General features: G+C 47.6%; 1 protein-coding gene across 12 annotated transcripts in view; it reads left to right on the top strand.

Annotated features, from left to right (window-relative positions):
* Positions 1-5,162: 5,162 nt before the first annotated feature.
* Positions 5,163-21,616, top strand: part of NLRP1 (NLR family pyrin domain containing 1) — a 72,060-nt gene continuing 55,606 nt past the window's right edge. For 8 of the 12 annotated variants that reach the window (XR_012425179.1, XR_010582239.2, XR_010582238.2 and 5 more), the window contains exons 1-5: positions 5,163-5,985; positions 6,828-7,004; positions 7,613-7,816; positions 14,962-16,678; positions 20,355-20,525. Coding sequence is in view for 6 of the 12 variants with exons in the window: in XM_045375543.2 (XP_045231478.2) it covers positions 5,715-5,985; positions 6,828-7,004; positions 7,613-7,816; positions 14,962-16,678; positions 20,355-20,525 (2,540 nt within the window). In the remaining 6 variants the exon portion in view is untranslated. Of the gene's footprint in view, positions 5,986-6,827; positions 7,005-7,612; positions 7,817-14,961; positions 16,679-19,997; positions 20,058-20,354; positions 20,526-21,616 lie in introns of those variants that run through there. The other 4 variants (XM_065532628.1, XM_074018376.1, XM_074018378.1 and 1 more) reach the window with 3 other exon arrangements.

Raw genomic sequence — 21,616 nt, 5'->3', positions numbered from 1 at the left:
TGCCCCTAGTTACAGTAAACAACCTTCCAGCCGTTCCCAATCTTTAACCCACATCCATTACCAATCTGTAACTCACATCCATTCCCAATCTGTAACTCACATCCATTACCAATCTGTAACTCACATCCATTCCCAATCTGTAACTCACATCCATTCCCAATCTGTAACAACCCACATCCATTCCCAATCTGTAACTCACATCCATTCCCAATCTGTAACTCACATCCATTCCCAATCTGTAACAACCCACATCCATTCCCAATCTGTAACTACCCAAATCCATTCCCAATCTGTAACAACCCAAATCCATTCCCAATCGGTAACTCACATCCATTCCCAATCTGTAACAACCCACATCCATTCCCAATCTGTAACTACCCAAATCCATTCCCAGTCTGTAACAACCCAAATCCATTCCCAATCGGTAACTCACATCCATTCCCAATCTGTAACAACCCACATCCATTCCCAATCTGTAACAACCCACATCCATTCCCAATCTGTAACTACCCAAATCCATTCCCAATCTGTAACAACCCACATCCATTCCCAATCTGTAACTCACATGCATTCCCAATCTGTAACCCACATCCATTCCCAATCTGTAACTCACATCCATTCCCAATCTGTAACTCACATCCATTCCAGTCTGTAACTCACATCCATTCCCAATCTGTAACCCACATCCATTCCCAATCTGTAACTCACATCCATTCCCAATCTGTAACTCACATCCATTCCCAATCTGTAACAACCCACATCCATTCCCAATCTGTAACTCACATCCATTCCCAATCGGTAACAAACCACATCTGTACTTTATTTGGCCAAAACTGCTCTTTCCACTGCTGTAGTCCCCACCCCTGCTCCATTGGAAGTAGCCAATCAGGATCAGCTTAGACTGTGCAGTCCAACTCCAGCCAGTGGGGACCAGACACAGTATCAGGGACTGACTGTGTTAGGGATAAAAACCCCTTCCCTGCTTTGTTCAGTGTGCTCTTGCAGTGGCCAGAAGGGCAAGTGGCACCATTCTCCAGAAGTAAATTTGCCTTGCTGAGAAATCCTTTATTTGAGTGCTCATTTTCTTTGTGACTCCAAGCTCTTATTTCCAACAATACCAAGCACACATCTGAAGGGACTAGATATTTCTATGTCAATCATCCTGGAAGGAGGATAATCCTGGGGCCTGTGCTAGGAGTGATGTGAATGTAGGACAACTTGTTCCCTTTCTAAGTATTAGAGCCAGACAGACCTGGCCTCCAAAGGGCAGAGGAGGCTGGAGAATCTTGAGGCTGGGCAATGACCTGTCCATGTATAATGGAAACCACCAGAGCTGCAGAGAGCTTCAGCTGGAAAAGGGACAGCAGGGATGATCCTGGACCAGAGGGCTCTGAGGATAGTGTGAGCCACAGCTGTGGAGAGTGACGCCCTGATGTATTTACCGTCCTTCATCCCTGATCCTTGGGGAAGGTCTTGCTGAAAATCATACCCTCATATCATGGTGTCAGCTGTGCTGTCAATTGGGAAAACCCCATCCCACATTTCAGGAATGGGCCAGAAAAGAGCCATGCCCTAAAATGGTTGTGACAGAGAGGACACGTGGACCCAGCAACTTCAGGAGGATAGAAACGGGGTCTGAGACCAAGGGGACGACAGCAAGGTAGTCAAGACCAGTAGTCGGTCAGAGGGGAACCGAGGACTGACTTCAGAACCCCAAGAGGTAATGTCTGGGACATGCTTAGAAATAGGTGGGAGGAGGGGAATTTCAAGGAGGCTGATTTCCAGAAGTTACCCAGATCTGGATTCAAGTCATAGTAATTTGAACGTAAAGAGAAAGCCTCACTGTACTCTGCTGGAGTATTGGCCATACAGATACTCCTCATGAGTTAAGTTTTAATTGAAAATAAAATAAAAGTGAGCCTTAATATGTTCCTAAAATGCCTCAAAGAAAGAAAACAAAGACCCAAAGCACCAGAAACAGAGGTAACTTTAAAAATTCAGGCTCAGAGAGGGCCAGTGAGTCCTCGCCACCAAACCCATGAGGCTGCTTCAATGCACAGAAAGTACTTGAGTGCCATCTAGTGGCCGGAGTCAGTAGCTGTTTAGAAGGATAAAAAGGAAAGGGTTCAAAAGACATTCCATGTCTGTGGCATTGATTGTGCTGACATTGTGGGCCAGGCTGTGATTTAGGCGTAGCGGATACAACAGTGAACAAAACAAGCCAAGTCCTGTCTCCAGGAACCTAACATTCTATCGGCAGGAGGGGGTGACAGAAGATAAACGAGTCTGTAACATCAGGCAGTAATAAGTGTCGTGCAGAGAAATGAAGCACCCACCTACTACTTAGCAGGCGGTTGGATAGCACACCCCTCAATATCTGGGGAAACCATTCCAAGACAATGGAAAGACTAGTGCAAAGGCCCTGGAGTGAGAGTATTCTTGGCGTATTCAAGGAACAGGCAAGAGATTACGAGGACCCAGAGCAGAGTGAGAGAGGGAGATAGTGTAGGAGATAATGCCGGAGAGATATCAGGGGCTAGATCACGCAGCCCCCGGGAGCCACTGGGAGGACTTTGGGGGATTTGGAAAGTTTTTGTGGTTGTTGTTTGGTTTTTTGTTTTCTTTTGTTTTGTTTGAGACCGAGTTTCGCTCTTGTCGCCCAGACTCTGGAGTGCAAAGGCATAATCTTGGCTCACTGCAATCTCTGTCTCCTGGGTTCAAGCGATTCTCCTGTCTCAGCCTCCTTAAGGATTACGGCGTGCGCCACCACACCAGGATAATTTTTTTTTTTTTTTTTTTTTTTTGTATTATCAGAGATGGGATTTCACCATGTTGGCCAGGCTGGTCTTGAACTCCTGACCTCAGGTGATCTGCCCACTTCAGCCTCCCAAAGTGCTGGGATTACAGGCATGAGCCACTGTGCCTGGCCAGATTTGGGAAGTCTTTTAATATTATTTCATAGGGACAAGGTCTTGCCATGTTTCCCAGACTGGTCTTGAACTGCTGGCCTCAAGTGATCCTCCCACCTCAGCCTCCCAAAGTGCTGGGATTACAGGCATGAGTCACCGCGCCTTTGGTTGGACTTTGGTTTTACTCAGAGTGAGATGGGGAGTATGGGAAAGTTTTGAGCTGAGAAGTGACCTGACCTAATTTATGCTTTAAGTGGATAATTGTGGCTGCTAGACGGAGCGTAGACGGTAAAGGGGCAGCGTCAGCATGGGTGGGAAACATGTGGGAGGCTAGCACAATGATCCCAGTAAGAGACGATTGAGGGCTGGACCAGCGGCCCCAGTGGGCATGGTGGGATGGCCAGGTTTCTGATCTGTTTAACACGTTGAGTGGATGGATCTCCAGTGGCCAGTGATTTAATCAATTATGCCTATGAGGTGACACCTCCAAGAAAACCCCACGGTTTTGTTTGTTTGGGGTTTGGAGAGCTTCCAGGTTAGTGGAGCAGGAGCAGGAAGGGGCAGGGAGAATGGGGTGCCCGGGAGGGCAATGAAGCGCTGGGCCCCCTCCCCCACCCACACCTTGACCTTGGCATCTCTTCCATTTGGCTATTCCTGAGCTGTATCTTTCATCATGAACCGATAGTAATAAAGTGTTTTTCTCAGTCCTGTGAGTCATTTCGGTAAATTATTGAACCGGAGGCTGTGGAAACCCTTGCATTTGTCACCAAGTCAGACAGAGGTGCCAGTGGTCTGGGCACCCCATTTGCAACTGGCATCTGATATGAGGCCAGCTCTTCACTGAGCCCCTAAACCTGTGGGGTTTGATGCCGACTCCAGGCAGTTAGTGTCAGAATTGCACTGTAGGACACAAGTTGGTGTCAGCACTGGCTGGTGTTGAGGAGGAAAAAGAACCCACACAGCCCTCCCCCAGGCCATTCCTCCCACTCTATGGAGTCTTAGGGTCCTTCACGGAGTGCTCAGAGCCTCCCGATCATCCCACTTTTAGCACAGCGCTTTTCCACTTCTGGTCAGTCTGATGTTAGAATGCCCTACAATGTGCTTATTAGCCATTTTTAAAAACTAACATTTATAAAATGTGTTTAGGCCAGGCACGGAGGCTCACACCTGTAATCCCAACACTTTGGGAGGCCAAGGTGGGCGGATCACCTTGGATCAGGAGTTCGACACCAGCCTGGCTAACATGGTGAAACCCCATCTTTTCTAAAAATAGAAAAAATTTAGCCAGGTGTGATGGTGCACACCTGTAATCCCAGCTGCCCAGGAGGCTGAGGCAGGAGAATCGCTGGAACCCGGGAGGTGGACGGAGGTTGCGGTAAGCCGAGATCTTGCCACTGCACTCCAGCCTGGGCGATAGAGAAAGACTCTAAGACCTTTTGCTGAATTGAAGCCTCTTGGTAAACCTATGATGTCTCATTTAATAGATGGGCAAACTGCGGCTCAAAGAAATAAATCAGGCACATAAGGAATCCTTGTCCAAGCAAGCCATGGGCTCTGCCAGTCCAAGTGAAACCAAAGCATCTCCAGAAATTCCTGGTGGTGTGTTACATCAGCAGATGAGTTGGGTAACGTCATTCCTCAACCTGGAGTCAGCGGCATCTTGCAGATTCCACCAAAGAGGAAGTCTGCACCCAGCTCCCCGAGGCCTGCTTGCAAGAATGAGGAAGGAGCGGTTCTGCTTTCAGGTGGAAGTGTTCACCAGCTAAGTGCTGGGCTGCCCACAAGGCAAACAGCCCCCTGGGCCTGGGACACATGCCTCAGTGCCCCTGGTAGCACGGCAGAACATGCAGTGCAACTCAACAAGCTCCCAAAACCATGAGAGGCTGGGAAAAACACTCCCTGGCCCAGTTCTAATATTTCCCAATAAGGAGCTGCCTGGGCAGACACAGGGGGCCCTGCCCATCCTGAGAGGCTGGTCCTGGATTGTAGACACAACTGCTTGGAGAGTCTCTGCATCCTGGCTCTGCAGACAGGCTCTAGGTGACGGGCTGGCGGAGTGCCCATGTGTAGTATGGGCCTATACCTGCTGCAGCATCAGCTAGTCTGGGCCTGTGCCCCTGGTCCGCCTATCGATGTCACGTGGCCCATCTGAATATGTGACTCTGAGTCTGGTCTACCCAGGCCTGGTTTGAGCCTACCCCCTGGCCACGCCCCTTGTGAGTTTCCTCTGGGTGACGTTTCCTTCCCACTCTTGTTGACTGGGGGCTGTTCTTGCTGGTTGGTGCCCCAGGGCCAGAAGAGGTCTGACGAGAGCTGGGAGCCAGTAGCCCTGGGCTCCACTCTGGGTTCTGAAAGCCCGTTCCTTGCTCTGTGGCTCCTCCTACCCCACCTCTTCTCAGCCTTGCAGCTCCACGGTTGATCTCAGGAGTCCAGGACCCAGGAGAGGGAAGAATCTGGGGAACACAGAACAGTGAGTGTTGTCCACACCCCATCCCCCATCACCACATCTCCCCTCCCCCTCCCCCCCCCCACCTGGTCCTGGGCCCCATCCCAGCACCTCCCTGTCAGCTGACTTCTTCCAGGGTCTCGCAGGCCCCTCTGGGCTCCTCCCTCCGCTGGCTTTTCCTACCACTCCGCCTCCATCGGCATCTATCTGCAGGTGCCCCGGGATTTATAAAACTGGGCTCTGAATGCTGAATAGGAGACGGTAAGAGCAAGGCAAAGGACAGCACTGTTCTCTGCCTGCCCGATACCCTCACCACCCGTGAACCATCCCCCAGACACGCCCTGAATTCTGGGACAGAGATGGCTGGCGGAGCCTGGGGCCGCCTGGCCTGTTACTTGGAGCTCCTGAAGAAGGAGGAGCTGAAGGAGTTCCAGCTTCTGTTCGCCAGTAAAGTGCACTCCAGCGGCTCTTCGGGTGAGACACCCGCTCGGCCGGAGAAGACGAGTGGCATGGAGGTGGCCTCATACCTGGTGGCTCAGTATGGGGAGCAGCGGGCCTGGGACCTAGCCCTCCGTACCTGGGAGCAGATGGGGCTGTGGTCACTGTGCACCCAAGCCCGGGAAGGGGCAGGTGAGTAGCCAAAGGACCCCTCTGCCCGCTGAACATCCCCTGGCCCCCACTCCTGCCCTGCCCTGCCCTGCCTTCTTGGAACCCCACCACCACCACTGAGCCCTCCCTGCCAGGCCTTCCTCTGGGCAGTGACGTGGAACTGCCCTGTCAAAGGTGGACCCAGGCCCCAGACTATACTTGAGCCGGGAGGCTTGCTGGGGGGCCCTTGCTCACCTCAGAGCCCCACACCGTCTCCTATTCAAGTGCATTCCCAGTACTTGCCTGGCATTGTAGTTATGAGCACAGACTTGGGAGTCAGTCTCTATCCCCAGTCCTGGCACTATCACCCTGGGCCAATCACTTCGCTGCTCTCTGCCTGTGTCTCTGCAAAATGGGAGAGTGAGAGCCCGCCTCCCTGGGCTGTGTGAGGGTTACAAGAGATCATCCAGGTTAAACATTTAGCACAGAGTCTGACATACAGTAAGTGCTCAATAAATAAGATCTCCCCTGTTGTTGCTGCTGCTGCTGCTGTTATTATTACTATTAGCCGCCCTGGGTGGCAGATGCCGTTGGCCCAATGAAGCACAGCTGAGGCTCGTGAGGAGCAGTGATTTACGCAGGGAGGTAGTCAGGACCAAGACAGATACGCAAATTTCCTGATCCCAGACCAGGACTTTTCGCCTAGCAGTATCTGTAAGAGCATCATTCTTCAGACAAGCCTCTAGAGGAGGTTGTAGAGGGCTGCAGCGGGTTCGCTGGTGTATCCTGACCTCTCTTGGTTGAGACAGGAGACCTGCTCAGTTCCCTGGCACCTGCCCCTGTCCCTCTAATGTGTCTCCAACCTCTTTATCTCTTTCCTGTAGGCTACTCTCCCTCATTCCCCTACAGCCCGAGTGAACCCCACCTGGGGTCTCCCAGCCAACCCACCTCCACCGCAGTGCTGAGGCCCTGGAACCGTGAATTGCCAGCGGAGTGCACCCAGGGCTCAGAGAGAAGGGTTTTGAGACAGCTGCCTGACACATCTGGACGCCGCTGGAGAGGTGAGACTTGCTGAGTCCGGCCGACAGCCCTGGGTGGAGCTGCGAATCCACTGGTGGGCCGCGCCCAGACGATCATGTCTGTGCATGGGGACCTGACATGGGGGACCGCAGAGGAAGGACAGGGGAGCCAGGGTGGGCTGTGAGAGGCAGGCCTGGAAGTGACCTTTCAGGGACCCCTCAGGGGAGAGATTGCGCCCCTCCCCATTTGACAGATGGGGAAGCTGAGACCCGTATGAGTCAGGCCACGAGTCTTACCCAGCTGGGTGTCACGGGTGACACGGTCCTTGCCTGAGGAGAACCCGGCTCATAATATTGGTGGGCTGTGAAGATCCTGAGGGTCAGGGTGGTCCAGAAGTTCCGAGGAGGACTCTGTTTTCCAGACAGACCCCAAGAAGAGGCTAGGCTTAGTCCTCGGCCCAAGCCAGCTCCCTCACATGACTTCTCTCTTCACTACTAAGAGAATAAAATTGTCCCTCTACTTTAACATGGTTTTTAAAATAATATTATTAAGACCCATCTCTCAGGACTGTTGTGAGAGTTTAAAATATATGCACGTAAAAGAAAATAAATGTTCAGTAAATGGTCATTTTTCTTTTAATTCCCCCCAGAAATCTCTTCCTCACTCCTCTACCAAGCTCTCCCAAGCTCCCCAGACTTTGAGTCTCCAAGCCAGGAGTCGCCCAATGCCCCCACATCCACAGCAGTGCTGGCGAGCTGGGGATCCCCACCGCAGCCCAGCCTAGCACCCAGAGAGCAGGAGGCTCCTGGGACCCAGTGGCCTCTGGATGAAACGTCAGGAAATTACTACACAGGTGAGACCCTACTGAGCTCCTGGCGGGGTGGTGAGGTGGGAGAGGCAAATGCATGGACAGAGAGAGTCCCCTGGGGACCAGGTTGGCAGGCTGAGCAGAGGTTCTGGAAAACATCTGAAATTTCCCTCAGGAAATCCCACCCTTGGAGCCTCTCCACGGGTCCAAGGCACTGTTTCCAGGAGGCCCCTGGGCATCAAAATACAGATGTGTTACCCAGCACATCAGGGGGACAACAGAGCAAGGATGGGGGAGGCTGGATGGGGTTACACATCACCTGGTTTACTGGACAGGGCACTGGCCTGGGGTCAGGAGAGATGGGTTCAATTTCCACTGAGCTCCTCATCCCACAAGTGGCCTACAGCTAGTCCCATGCCCATCAGTGCTCACTGAACACTCTCTGGGTTAGACCATGACCAGGGCTTTATGTGTACATTGGCCTTAAATTTTACAACCACTCCATGAGATAAATATTGCTATTATCATACCATGGAGATGAGAAAACCGAGGATCAGAAAGCTAGTCTCACAGTTAGTACTAGCAAAGATGGAATTCAGCCTTCACTCTCATCCAGCAATCCACACATTTAACTCTTACATAGGGGGTGCCCTCATGTGGGCAATGAGGACCATCATACTAAAGCCACAGGTACAGAGGCTCCTGATGCCACAGGCTCCTTAACCACTAACTACACTGCCTCTCAATGCCAGGGGATGCCTCCTTTGAAATCTGGGAGATGTTAAGTTAAAAGGATTTCTTCTGCACTCAGCTAGGAGTAAACTTGTAGACTTCGTGGTCCTATATGGCCTAGGCTCAAAGTATATCAGTTTACTTAATTATTCACACCATTTGCCATTCAAAAAAAAAAAAAGAAGAAGCCATGTAACAAACCTGCACATATACCGCCTGAGTCTAAAATAAAAAAATAAATAAACCCCTATTTTTAAAATCTTAATAGGGTATATAAGGAAAGATCAACCTTCAAGTTAAACTAAGGAAAACAGAATCTGCAACAAGGTCAAGAAAGGAAGATTCTAATACTTGACTCTTAGTTGCTTCTTTCTGTATCTGAGAATCAGAAAGATAACTTTTTCTCAAAATGATTTTGTGAATTAGAAAACCCAAATAAACAGTAAAGATAATTAAAACTGAAAAACAGAAAAGAAGGAAGAAAGGAAGAATATAAAGACATCAGAGCCATCTACAGAAGCATAAAAATACAATAACTTTAAAAGTGAAAAAAACAAGTATGAAAACCACAAAGACTAACTCAGTGCTATAAATAAAGGTTCCATGGGTTGTGGACATTCTAGCAACACTGGCAAAAGGGGAAATATAATGGGTTACATAATACCTGTTAATAGAAAAGACCAATGCAAGGGAAATACGTTTTACCCTGATTCGAAATTCTAAGGGAATTCTTCAAATAGGGAACTTTGAAAAAAAAAAAAAAAAACTTTTAGTTTCAGAAACACATGTGCAGGTTTGTTACATAGGTAAATTATGTGTCACAAGTGTTTGCTGTACAAATTATCTTGTCACCCTGGTAATAAGCATGGTACCTTTTAGGTAGTTTTTGTTTTTGTTTTTTTGTTTTGTTTGTTTGGTTTGAGACGGAGTCTCGCTCTGTCGCCCAGGCTGGAGTGCAGTGGCATGATCTCCACTCACTGCAAGCTCCGCCTCCCGAGTTCACGCCATTCTCCTGCCTCAGCCTCCCGAGTAGCTGGGACTACAGGCGCCCACCACCATGCCCCGCTAATTTTTTGTCTTTTTAGTAGAGATGGGGTTTCACCGTGTTAGCCAGGATGGTCTCCATCTCCTGACCTCAGGATCTGCCCGCCTCAGCTTCCCAAAGTGCTGGGATTACAGGCGTGAGCCACGGCACCTGGCTCAGCAGTTTTTTAATCCTTACCCTCCCACTCTTCACCCTCAAAAGGTCACGGTATCTATTGTTCCTTTTTTTGTGTCCATGTGTCCTCAATGTTTAGCCCTAACTTATGAATGAGAACATGCAGTATTTGGTTTTCTGTTCCTGTGTTAGTTTGCTTATAATGCTCTCCAGCTCCATCCAAGTTGCTGCAAAGGCATGAGCTCATTCTTTTTTATGGCTGTGTAGTATTCCATGTGCAAATGTGCCACATTTTCTTTAACCAGTCTATGGTTGATTCCATAGTGGTGCTATTGTGACTAGTGCTGCAATGAACATACATGTGCATGCATCTTTATGGTAGAATGATTTACACTCCTTTGGGTATATACCCAATAATGGGATTGCTAGATTGAATGGTAGTTTAGAGTTCTTTGGGAAATCGCCAAATTGCTTTCCACAGTGGCTGAACTAATTTACATTCTTACCAGCAGTGTATAAGCGTTCCTGTTTCTCTGCAATCTCACCAACATCCGTTATTTTTTGACTTCTTAGTTACAGCCATTCTGACTGGTGTGCAATAGTATCTCATTGTGGATTTGATTTGCATTTTTCTAATAAGTGATGTTGAGCATTTTTTCATATGCTGTTGGTCATGTGTATGTCTTCTTTTGAAGTATCTATCAGCGTCCTTTGTCCACTTTTTTTTTTTTAGACAGTCTCGCACTGTCATCCAAGCTGGAGTGCAGTGGTGTGATCTCTGCTCACTGCAACCTTCCCCCTCCCAGGCTCAAGGGATTCTCCTGCCTCAGCCTCCCAAGTAGCTGGGATTACAGGTGTGCACCATCACACCCGGCTAATTTTTGTATTTCTTAGTGGAGATGGCCTGTTGGCCAGGCTGGTCTCGAATTCCTGACCTCAAGTGATCTGCCCACCTCAGTCCCCAAAGTGCTGGGATTACAGGCATGAGCCACCACGCCCAGCCGTTTGTCCACTTTTTAATGGGATTGTTTTTGATTTGTTTATGTGTTTAAGTTCCTTATAGATTCTGGATATTCCAACTTTGTCAGATGGGTAGTTTGCAAATATTTTCTCCCATTCTGTGGGTTGTCTATTTGCTTTGTGGGTAGTTTCTTTTGCTGTGCGGAAGTTCTTTAGTTTAATTAGGTCCCATTTGTCAATTTTTGTTTTCGTTGCAATTGCTTTTGGCATCTTCCTCATGAAATTTTTGCCAGGACCTAGGTTCAGAATGGTATTTCCTAGGTTTTCTTCAGGGTTTTTAAAGTTCTAGGTTTTATATTTAAGCCTTTCATCCATCTTCCATTGATCTTTGTATATTGTATAAGGAAGGGGTCCAGTTTCAATCTTCTGCATATGGCTAGCCAGTTATCTCAGCATCACTTATTGAGTAGGGAATCCTTTCCCCATTGCTTGTTTTTGTCAACATTATCAAAGATCAGATGGTTGTAGGTATACAGCTTTATTTTTGGGCATTTTATTCTGTTCCATTGGTCTGTGTGTCTGCTTTTGTACCAGTAGCATGCTGTTTTGATTACTGTAGCCTTGTAGTATAGTTTAAAAATAGGTAATGTGATGCCTCCAGATTTGTTATTTTTTACTTAGAATTGCTTTGGCTATTTGGGCTCTCTTTTGGTTCCATATTAATTTTAGAATTCTTTTTCTAATTATGTGAAGAATGTCATTGGTTGTTTGATAGGAATAGCATTGAATCTGTAAATTGCTTGGAGTAGTATGGCCATTTTGACAATATTGATTATTCCTATTCATGAGCATGGAATGTTATCCCTTTGTGTGTCATCTCTGATTTCTTCCAGCAGTGTTTTGTAGTTCTTGCTATAGAACTTCACAATCCTGGTTAGATGTATTCCTAAGTACTTTTTTGTGGCTATTGTGAATGGGATTGCATTCTTGATTTGGCAGTCAGCTTGGATGTTGTTGGTTTATGGAAATGCACCAACATTGCACAATGTTACATAATACTTATTACCCAATAGAAGAAATTGATTTTGCATCCTGAAACTTTGCTGAAGTTGTTTATCAGATCTAGCAGATATGGGGCAGAAACTAGAAGGTTTTCTAGGTGTAAAATCATAACATCTGCAAACAGAGATACTTTGTCTTCCTTTCTTCCTATTTGGATGTCTTTTACTTCTTTCTCTTACCTGATTGCTCTGGGTAGGACTTCTAGTACTATGTTGAATAGATGGTGAGAATGAGCATCCTTGTCTTGTTCTGGTTCTCAAGGAGAATACTTCCAGCTTTTGCCCATTCAGTATGATGTTGGCTGTGGTTTTGTCATAAATGGACCTTATTATTTTGAGGTATACTCCTTCAATGTCTAATTTGTTGAGAGTTTTAACATTAAAGGATGTTGAATTTTATCAAATGCCTTTTCTGCATCTATTGAGATGATCATGTGGGGGCTTTTTTACTTCTGTTTATGTGATGGATCATATTTATTGATTTGCATATGTTGAATCAAACATACATCCCAGAGATAAAACCTATCTGGTTGTGGTGAATTCGCTTTTTGATGTGCTGCTGGATTCAGTTTGCTAGTATTTTGCTGAAGATTTTTGCACCTATGTTCAAAAGGAGTGCCCTTCTCCTCAATTTTTTGGAATAATTTCAGTAGAAATTGTACCAGCTCTTCTTTATATGTCTGGTAGAATTCAGCTGTGAATCTATCTGGTCCTGGCCTTTTCTGGTTGTTAGAATTTTTGTTACTGATTCCATTTTAGAACTCATTATTGCTCTGTTCAGAGTTTTAATTTCTTCCTAGTTCAGTCTTAGGAATTTCTTTCTTTTTTTTTTTTTTTTTTTTTTTTTTTTTGAGGCGGAGTCTCGCTCTGTCACCCAGGCTGGAGTGCAGTGGCCTGATCTCAGCTCACTGCAAGCTCCGCCTCCCGGGTTTATGCCATTCTCCTGCCTCAGCCTCCCGAGTAGCTGGGACTACAGGCACCCGCCACCTCGCCCGGCTAGTTTTTTTTTTTTTTGTATTTTTTAGTAGAGACGGGGTTTCACCGTGTTAGCCAGGATGGTCTCGATCTCCTGACCTCGTGATCCGCCCGTCTCGGCCTCCCAAAGTGCTGGGATTACAGGCTTGAGCCACCGCGCCCGGCCAGGAATTTATTTCTTGTAGGTTTTTCTAATTTCTGTGTATAGAGGTGTTCATAATAGTCTCTGAGGGTTCTCTATATTTCTGTGGGGTCGGTGGTAATGTCCTCTTTGTCATTTCTTGTTGTGTTTATTTGGATCTTCTATCTTTTTTTTTCTTTATTAGTCTAGCTAGTGGACTATCGGTCTTATTTATTCTTCCAAAGAATGAACTTTTGGTTTTGTTGATCTTTTGTATGGTTTTTTCCATCTCAGTTTCATTCAGTTCAGCTCTGATTTTGGTTATTTCTTGTCTTCTGCTAGCTTTGGGATTGATTTGCTATTGTTTTTCTAATTCTTCTATTTGTGATGTTAGGTTGCTAATTGGAGATTTTTCTAACTTTTTGATATGGGCATTTACTGCTATAAACTTTCCTCTTAACATCGTTTTATCTGTGTCCCAAAGATTTGGTATATTGTATCTTTGTTCTCACTGGTTTCAAAGAATTTTTTTATTTCTGCCTTAATTTCATTGTTTACCCAAACACCACTCAGGAGCAGGTTGTTTAATTTCTATGAATTGTATGGTTTTGAGCTATCTTCTTTGTATTGATTTTTTTTAATTGTGCAGTGGTCCAAGAGTGTGGCTGATATGATTTGTGTTTTTTTTTAATTTACTGAGAACTTTTTATGGCAGATTGTGTGGTTGATTTTACAGTATATGCCATGCGCAAATGAGAAGAATATATATTCTGTTGTTTGAGGTGGAGAGTTCTGTAGATGTCTGTTAGGCCCATTTGGTCAAGTGTCGAATTTAGGTCCCAAATATCTTCGTTAGTATTCTGCCTTGATGATCTGTTCAATACTGTCAGTGAGTGTTGAAGTCTTCCATTAGTACTATATGGTTATCTAAGTCTCTTCATCAGTCTCTTAGAACTTGTCTTATGAATCTGGGTGCTCCTGTATTAGGTGCATATATATTCATAATAGTTAAGTTGGCTGGGCGCGGTGGCTCAAACGCCTGTAATCCCAGCACTTTGGGAGGCGGAGACAGGTGGATCACGAGGTCAGGAGATCGAGACCATCCTGGCTAACACGGTGAAACCCCGACTCTACTAAAAATATAAAAAATTAGCCGGGCCTAGTGCTGGGCCTGTAGTCCCAGCTACACGGGAGGCTGAGGCAGGAGAATGGAGTGAACCCAGGAGGCGGAGCTTGCAACGAGCCGAGATTGCACCACTGCACTCCAGCCTGGGCGACAGAGCGAGACTCCGTCTGAAGAAAAAAAAAAAATAGTTAAGTCTTCTTGGTGAATTGAACCCTTTATTATTATGTAATGCCTTTCTTTGTCTTTGTTGAATGTTGTTGATTTGAAGTTTGGTCTGAGATTAGAATGGCAGTCCATGCTTTTGTTTGTTTCCCATTTGCTTGGTGGATTTTTCCCCATCCCTTTACTTTGAGCCTATGAATGTCATTGCATCTGCAGGCTCCATGCTGCTGCGGATGTCTGGGAGACCTTGAGAACACACCTGAGTGTTATCTGCACTGGGGGCAAGGGACCCCCATCTGTCATCCACTAAGGGCATCTCCTGGACTGGAGAACTATCCCCCAGTATTTCTGGCCTGCCTGGCTTACAGGTAGAGAAAGAGCCCTCAGACAGATGTCCACAGCTGTTGCCGAGGGACACGGTTGGCAGGTACCGCAACAGTGGGTGCTCAGGGGATGCTGTCAGCATCTGCTACACACTCTGGTATCTCCTCCACAACTCCATGACCTCCTACAACCCCCAGCTTACGGATGAGAAAACTGAGGCTCACAGGGGCTAATGGCCAGCATCACGTGCTTAGTGAGGACAGAGAGTTTTGTCTGTTTTGTTCACTCTTTATCCCCAGCCCCTGTAGCAGCACCTGGCACATAGTAAGCCCTTGATAAATATTCAGTGAAGGAAAGTCATTCAGGGAGGGTGACTTGGTTGAGTCAAGACTTGAACTGGGATCTTCTACCGCAAAGCACATGCTCCTTCCGCCACATGGCGAGAACATAGCAGTGTCTGCAGCCAGCGCAGTGTGTGGCTTGGAATAGGTGCCTAAAACAGTTGTTTAATTAATTCACTCATTCTTCTATCCTCTACCTTTATGTTCCTTCTTTCCCTCCCTTACTTAGGAATCAGAGAAAGAGAGAGAGAGGAATCAGAGAAAGGCAGGCCTCCATGGGAAGCAGCAGTAGGAACGCCCCCACAGGTGCACACCAGCCTACAGCCCCACCACCACCCATGGGAGCCTTCTGCGAGAGAGAGCCTCTGTTCCACATGGTCCTGGAAAAATGAGGATTTGAACCAAAATTTCACACAGCTGCTGCTTCTACAAAGACCTCACCCCAGAAGCCATAAGCCGCTGGTCAAGGGAAGCTGGCCTCATGATGCGGAGGAGGATGTGGAGGAGGATCGAGGACGTTTAATTGAGATCAGAGACTTATTTGGCCCAGGCCTGGATATCCAAGAACCTCACGTAGTCATACTGCAGGGGGCTGCTGGAATTGGGAAGTCAACACTGGCCAGGCAGGTGAGGGAAGCCTGGGGGAGAGGCCAGCTGTATGGGGACCGCTTCCAGCATGTCTTCTACTTCAGCTGCAGAGAGCTGGCCCAGTGCAAGGTGGTGAGTCTCGCTGAACTCATCGGGAAAGACTGGACAGCCGCTCAGGCTCCCGTTAGACAGATCCTGTCCAGGCCAGAGCGGCTGCTCTTCATCCTCGACGGTGTGGATGAGCCAAGATGGGTCTTGCAGGAGTCGAGTTCCGAGCTCTGTCTGCACTGGAGCCAGCCGCAGCCGGCGGGTGCGCTGCTGGGCAGTTTGCTGGGGAAAACCATACTTCCCGAGGCATCCTTCCTGATCACGGCTCGGACCACAGCTCTGCAGAACCTCATTCCTTCTTTGGAGCAGGCACGCTGGGTAGAGGTCCTGGGGTTCTCTGAGTCCAGCAGGAGGGAATATTTCTACAAATATTTCACAGATGAAAGGCAAGCAATTAGAGCCTTTGGGTTGATCAAATCAAACAAAGAGCTCTGGGCCCTATGTCTCGTGCCCTGGGTGTCCTGGCTGACCTGCACCTGCCTGATGGAGCAGATGAAGCGGAAGGAAGAACTCACACTGACCTCCAAGACCACCACGACCCTCTGTCTGCATTACCTTTCCCAGGCTCTCCAAGCTCAGCCGTTGGGGCCCCAGCTCGGGGACATCTGCTCTCTGGCTGCTGAGGGCATCTGGCAAAAAAAGACCCTTTTCAGCCGAGATGACCTCAGGAAGCATGAGTTAGATGGGGCCATCATCTCTACCCTCTTAAAGATGGGTATTCTTCAAGAGCACCCCATCCCTCTGAGCTACAGCTTCATTCACCTCTGTTTCCAGGAGTTCTTTGCAGCAATGTCCTATGCCTTGGAGGATAAGAAGGGGAGAGGTAAACATGCTAATTGCATCATAGATTTGGAAAAGTTGCTAGAAGCGTATGGAACACATGGCCTGTTTGGGGCACCAACCACACGTTTCCTATTGGGCCTGTTAAGTGATGAGGGGAAGAGAGCGATGGAGAACATCTTTAACTGCCGGCTGTCTCAAGGGAGGAACCTGATGCAGTGGGTCCCGTCCCTGCGGCCCCTGCTACAGCCACACTCTCTGGACTTCCTCCACTGTTTGTACGAGACTCAGAACAAAACGTTCCTGACACAAATGATGGCCGATTTCCAAGAAATGGGCATGTGTGTGGAAACAGACATGGAGCTCCTGGTGTGCACTTTCTGCATTCAATTCTGCCGCCACGTGAAGAAGCTTCAACTGATTGAGGGCAGGCAGCACAGACCAGCATGGAGCCCCACCGGGATAGTCCTGTGAGTACCCAAAATACCCATGTCTCCAGCTCCTCTGTCGGTCCATAAGCCCGAGTGACCTGAGCACCAGAGGCATGCTCCCTGAGCCTGGGCAGGGGCGGGGGTGGCTAAAGGATCAGCGTCGCCAGTGACTTCTAACTACCCAATCTGACCACCATGCTCTGTCCACGTAAGCCCCTCTGCAGTGCCCGGCTGTGGGGCAAGCCTTGCTTGCTTCTGGAGAGGCCACTGGGCGCTGCCATGTCTACACCTCTCCTTCTACTCTTAGAATGACCGTCCACCTTCTCTCCTGGACGTGCTCCCCCCTTCCTACTGACCTTAGCTACCCCCACACTCCCCAAGGATCAGGCAGCCCCCCTACCCCTGCTCCTCTCTCTGGGCATCCGTTTCTACTAAAAATACATAAATTAGCCGAGCATGGTGTCAGGCACCTGTAATCCCAGCTGCTCCTCGGGAGGCTGAGGCAGGAGAATCGCTTGACCATTCAGGGGCAGACGTTGCAGTGAGCTGAGATTGTGCCACTTCACTCCAGCCTGGGCAAAAAAGCAAAACTCAGTCTCAAAAAAAAAAAAAATTAGTGGTCAATTGTAAGAACCCCAGTTTTTTTTCTATGTACATTTCTATGGTGAAATCAAACCATATTGTACATTTTATTTTATAGTCAGTTTTATTTTCTTCATATATCAAGGCTATCTTCTTGTGTGTGGGTGTGGGTTTTGGGTTTTTTTTTTTTTTTTTTTTTTTTGTTGTTGTCTGAGACAGAGTCTCGCTCTGTCACCGAGGCTGGAGTGCAGTGGTGCAATCACAGCTCACTGTAGCCTGGACCACCCAGGCTTAAAGGATCCTCTTACCTCAGCCTCCCTAGAAGCTGAGACTATAGGAGCATGCCAACATGCAACGAGAATTTTTGTAAATTTTTTGTATAGAGATTGGGTTTCGCTACGTTAACCAAGCTGGTCTCAAACTCCTGGGCTCAAGCAGTCTGCTCACTTGGACATCCCAAAGTGCTGGGATCATAGGCGTGAGCCACCATGCCCAGCCTTTCATATACGTGTGTGTGTGTGTGTGTGTGTGTGTGTGTGTGTGTAGAGAGAGAGAGATACAGAGAGAGAGACAGATAGACAGTCTCGCTCTGTCACTAGGCTGGAATGCAGTGGCACGATCTGGGCTCACTGCAACCTCTGCCTCCCAGATTCAAGCAATTCTCGTGCCTCAGCCTCCAGAGTAGCTGGGATTACAGGCACGCGCCACCACACGCAGCTAATTTTTTTGTCTTTTTAGTAGAAACGGGGTTTCACCATGTTGGCCAGGCTGTTCTCGAACTTCTGACCTCAAATGATCCTCCTGCCTCCGCCTTCCAAAGTGCTAGGGTCACAGGCGTGAGCCACCATGCCCAGCCCTTCATATATTTTTAAGTAGTCTGATACAACACCATTTTGAATGACCTCATGCTATTCCATAGGGAAAGTGCCATGGCTGATTTGACCATTCTCCTGTTCTTGGCCATTGTAAGCTGTTTCTAGTTGTTCATGGTTATAAATGTGAGGTAGGTTTTAAAGGACCTGGATACAGGTACTGCAAGTAGCAGTGGACAGATGGGAAAGCTTCGAAGAGTTCCAAGCAGCTACAGACAGAGGCCAGATGGTGGCTGGCCAGGGGATGGGGGCTGGGATGGGCAAAGGGAACCAAGAACACCAGGCCAGAGAAGAGAGTTTGGGACGGGCGGGAGCAAGTGGAGCCTTAAGAGAATGCCATGGGAAAGTCAGAGGTTTCAGCCGCAAGCGGGAGGAGGAATTTTCAAGGAACTGAATCGGCTAGTCTAGGCAGACAGAAGAATAAGACGTCTACTATAAACAAACAAGAAAGTTCAGGAAGAAAGGGTGGAGGTTGGCCAAGGGCTGTGGGAAGGAAGAGGAGAACCAACCAGAGATATTAAAGAAATGAAGACGGCAGGATGGGAGGTTCCAGGTATTCGGCGTGTGATTAAGCATTGTGCATTTTCAAATATAAATTTTTATTTTTTTCCCAGTCACCTTGATGAAGGATGGCAAATGCCGACAGAAATAAAAAATTTAAAATGTATTTTTCAAGTTTCACAAAACTAAATGTAAAAGAAATTCAAATAAACTTTCATTTATGGCTTTTCTTCGTGTGTGTGTGTGTGTGTGTGCGTGTGCGTGTCTGTGTGTGCGTGTCTGTGTGTATGTGTCTGTGTGGGTGTGTGTCTGAGATGAGATCTCGCTGTGTCTCCCAGGAATAGTGCGGTGGCATGACCATACCCCACTGCAACCTTGGCCTCCCAGGTTCAAGCCATTCTCCTGCCTCAGCCTCCTAAGTAGCTGGGACTACAGGTGCACACCACCACGTCGGCTAATTTTTTTAGTTTTCTGTAGAAACAGGATCTTACTATGTTGCCCAGATTGGTCCCAAACTCCTGGGCTCAATCGATCTTCCTGCCTCTACCTCCTAAAGTACTGGGATTACAGGCAAGAGCCACTGCACTCAGCTGGCTTTTTCTGTATGTTTGTAGTACTTGTACTTCCACAGTTATTACAACTTAAAACTGCTCTAGGACTTTTGGGATACTCTGTAGTAGCTTTTAATTCTCACATACCCCTCTGCAGCAGGTGCTGTTGCTGTCCTCTTTTTGCAGCTGAGGAGATGGAGTGAGGCACAGAGGAGCAGAGCCCACGTGCAGGCAGCTCGTTGCCTCTGCTGCTTTCCCCCACATGGCTCTGCAGACTTACGGAGAAAGATGAATTAAGGTTGGGGATTTGTTGGGACAAATCAGATCAAAGAATTACTGGGATGTCGAGGTGGGGATATCCGGCCAGAAAATAGAAAACTCAGTCTGAAACTTGGAATAGAGCTTTGAGTAGTCGAAGCCTTGGAGGTAGATGAGGTCATCAAAGTAGTGTGTGAAAACAGATCGATTAAATGAAATCCCGTGAGTCGGAGTCCAGTCTAACACTCTCAGACAAAGCCCATCATCCCCTCCCCTCAGGCTGCAAATATTCCCTCCTAGGGCGCTCCCCACAGCCGTCTCTCTCCTGCAGACCCTCTCCATGATGTTGTTATCCTGGGAAGGGGATCGGGTCCCCTGTGAGCCAACCTGGACAGTAGTGCATATGGTCATACACAGTCTTCCATGACAACACCTTCCTCAGGCCATCTCTCCCAGGCTCTGCTCCTGCCTCCCATCTTCTTTCCTGGGCACTGGGACTCCAGAATGTCTGTGCCAGAGGAACACAGGTGTGTCTGCATCAAAGGGAGGAAGGCTGTCAAATTTTTTAATGAAAAATTGTTTTGTTATCTGCAGTGCCCAGCACAGAAGCCAGGCCCTATGCTGAGCAGTGCAGATTAAAAAAAAAAAAGAAAAGACAAATGTCTGTCCCTGCCCTCAAAGAACTCCCAGACTGAGGTGGAAACAGACATACAAGATGAACACTTCAGTGTGCCATGGTAAGGGCTGTAGAATGAGGAGCCACATGGAGGAGAGGGACCTAGCCCTGGGTGACGGGGGCGGACAGGCAGGGAGGCTGGTCAGTCCTGGAGATGGCACTACCCGCTGTGGCCTGGTGCTCAGGAGGACAAAGCCCAATTGTGTTGTGCAGAGCTGGGCACCTCAAATCCCTGCCAGACACATCACATCTCTCCTGTCCTCTCTCCCCCTCAGGTTCAGGTGGGTCCCAGTCACGGATGCCTACTGGGAGATTCTCTTCTCCGTCTTCAAGGTCACCAGAAACCTGAAGGAGCTGGACCTAAGTGGAAACTCGCTGAGCCACTCTGCAGTGAAGAGTCTTTGTAAGACCCTGAGACGCCCTCGCTGCCTCCTGGAGACCCTGCGGTGAGTCTGACCTGGGTTCTGTTCTGAAGCAGGGATGGGGAAGAGATCCAAGGCGGAAGCTGAGTCTGGGCTGAGGGATTTGTCTTTGTATTTATCAAATATTCGTTGAGGCCCTCTCTGGCCAGGGTGACTTTAGTAAACACAGGTAGGATTTCTGGCTCATAAAAAAAAAAAAATTCCTTCATAAAGTGAGGTTTGAGGGAGGTCTGAAGAATACAGAGGATTTAACTAAGCGAAGCAGGAAGGAAAAATTCCAGGAAAAGAGAATAAGCACATACAAAGGCTCTGTGCAGAAGGCAGGATGAGGCAGTCAAGGAATTGAAAGCAGGCCAGTGTGGCTGGAGGGCAGATAGCAAAGGAGTGAGATAAGGCCACATATACCAGCAGGAACCAGACTATGCAAGGTTTGGGCGCCATGTTGGATTTGGGGTCTTTTCCCTGATGGTGTGGAATTTTAAGCAGAAGGTTGACAAGATCAGTACATTTTCAAAATAGAAACTGACTGCAACATGAAAGATGGATTGGAAGAGTGCAAAAGTAGAGGTTGGGAAACCAATTAGTAAGAAAATTGCAGTAGTCCCTGCAAAGATGGTGATAGCTTAGACTAAGGAAAATTATAGTACTTTTTGTAACAGACAGTCATAGCTTGGACTATGGTATTGGCAATGGATATGGAACAAAGTGGCTAGATGTAAGAGAGCTGCAAAAGTAAAATCAACTAGGCTCAGTGATGGATTGAATTTAGGGAAAAAAGGAAGAGGAAGATATCAAGGATGATTTCAGGTTTCTGACCAAAGCAGCTCATGGGATAGTGGCATCTTCATTAAGATGGGGAATACGAAAAGAAAAGTGATTTGGGGGGTGGAGCGTCATGAGTGTGATCTTGTGCTTGCTGATTTCAAGATCCTTTCAAGGTATCCAACTGGACATGCCAAATAGGTATCAAATAAAGCTCTATCCAAAGATAAGATTGCCCCATAAAACAAATCTCAACAAATTTGCAAGGACTGAAATCATACAGAGTATATCCTCTGACCATGATAAAATGAAATTAGAAATCAACAATAGAAGGAAAGTTGAGGAGTTCATAA

This window comes from Macaca fascicularis, chromosome 16, assembly GCF_037993035.2.
Source record: "Macaca fascicularis isolate 582-1 chromosome 16, T2T-MFA8v1.1".
NCBI classification, from domain to species: domain Eukaryota; kingdom Metazoa; phylum Chordata; class Mammalia; order Primates; family Cercopithecidae; genus Macaca; species Macaca fascicularis.
This window is presented reverse-complemented; position numbering and strand designations above follow the sequence as displayed.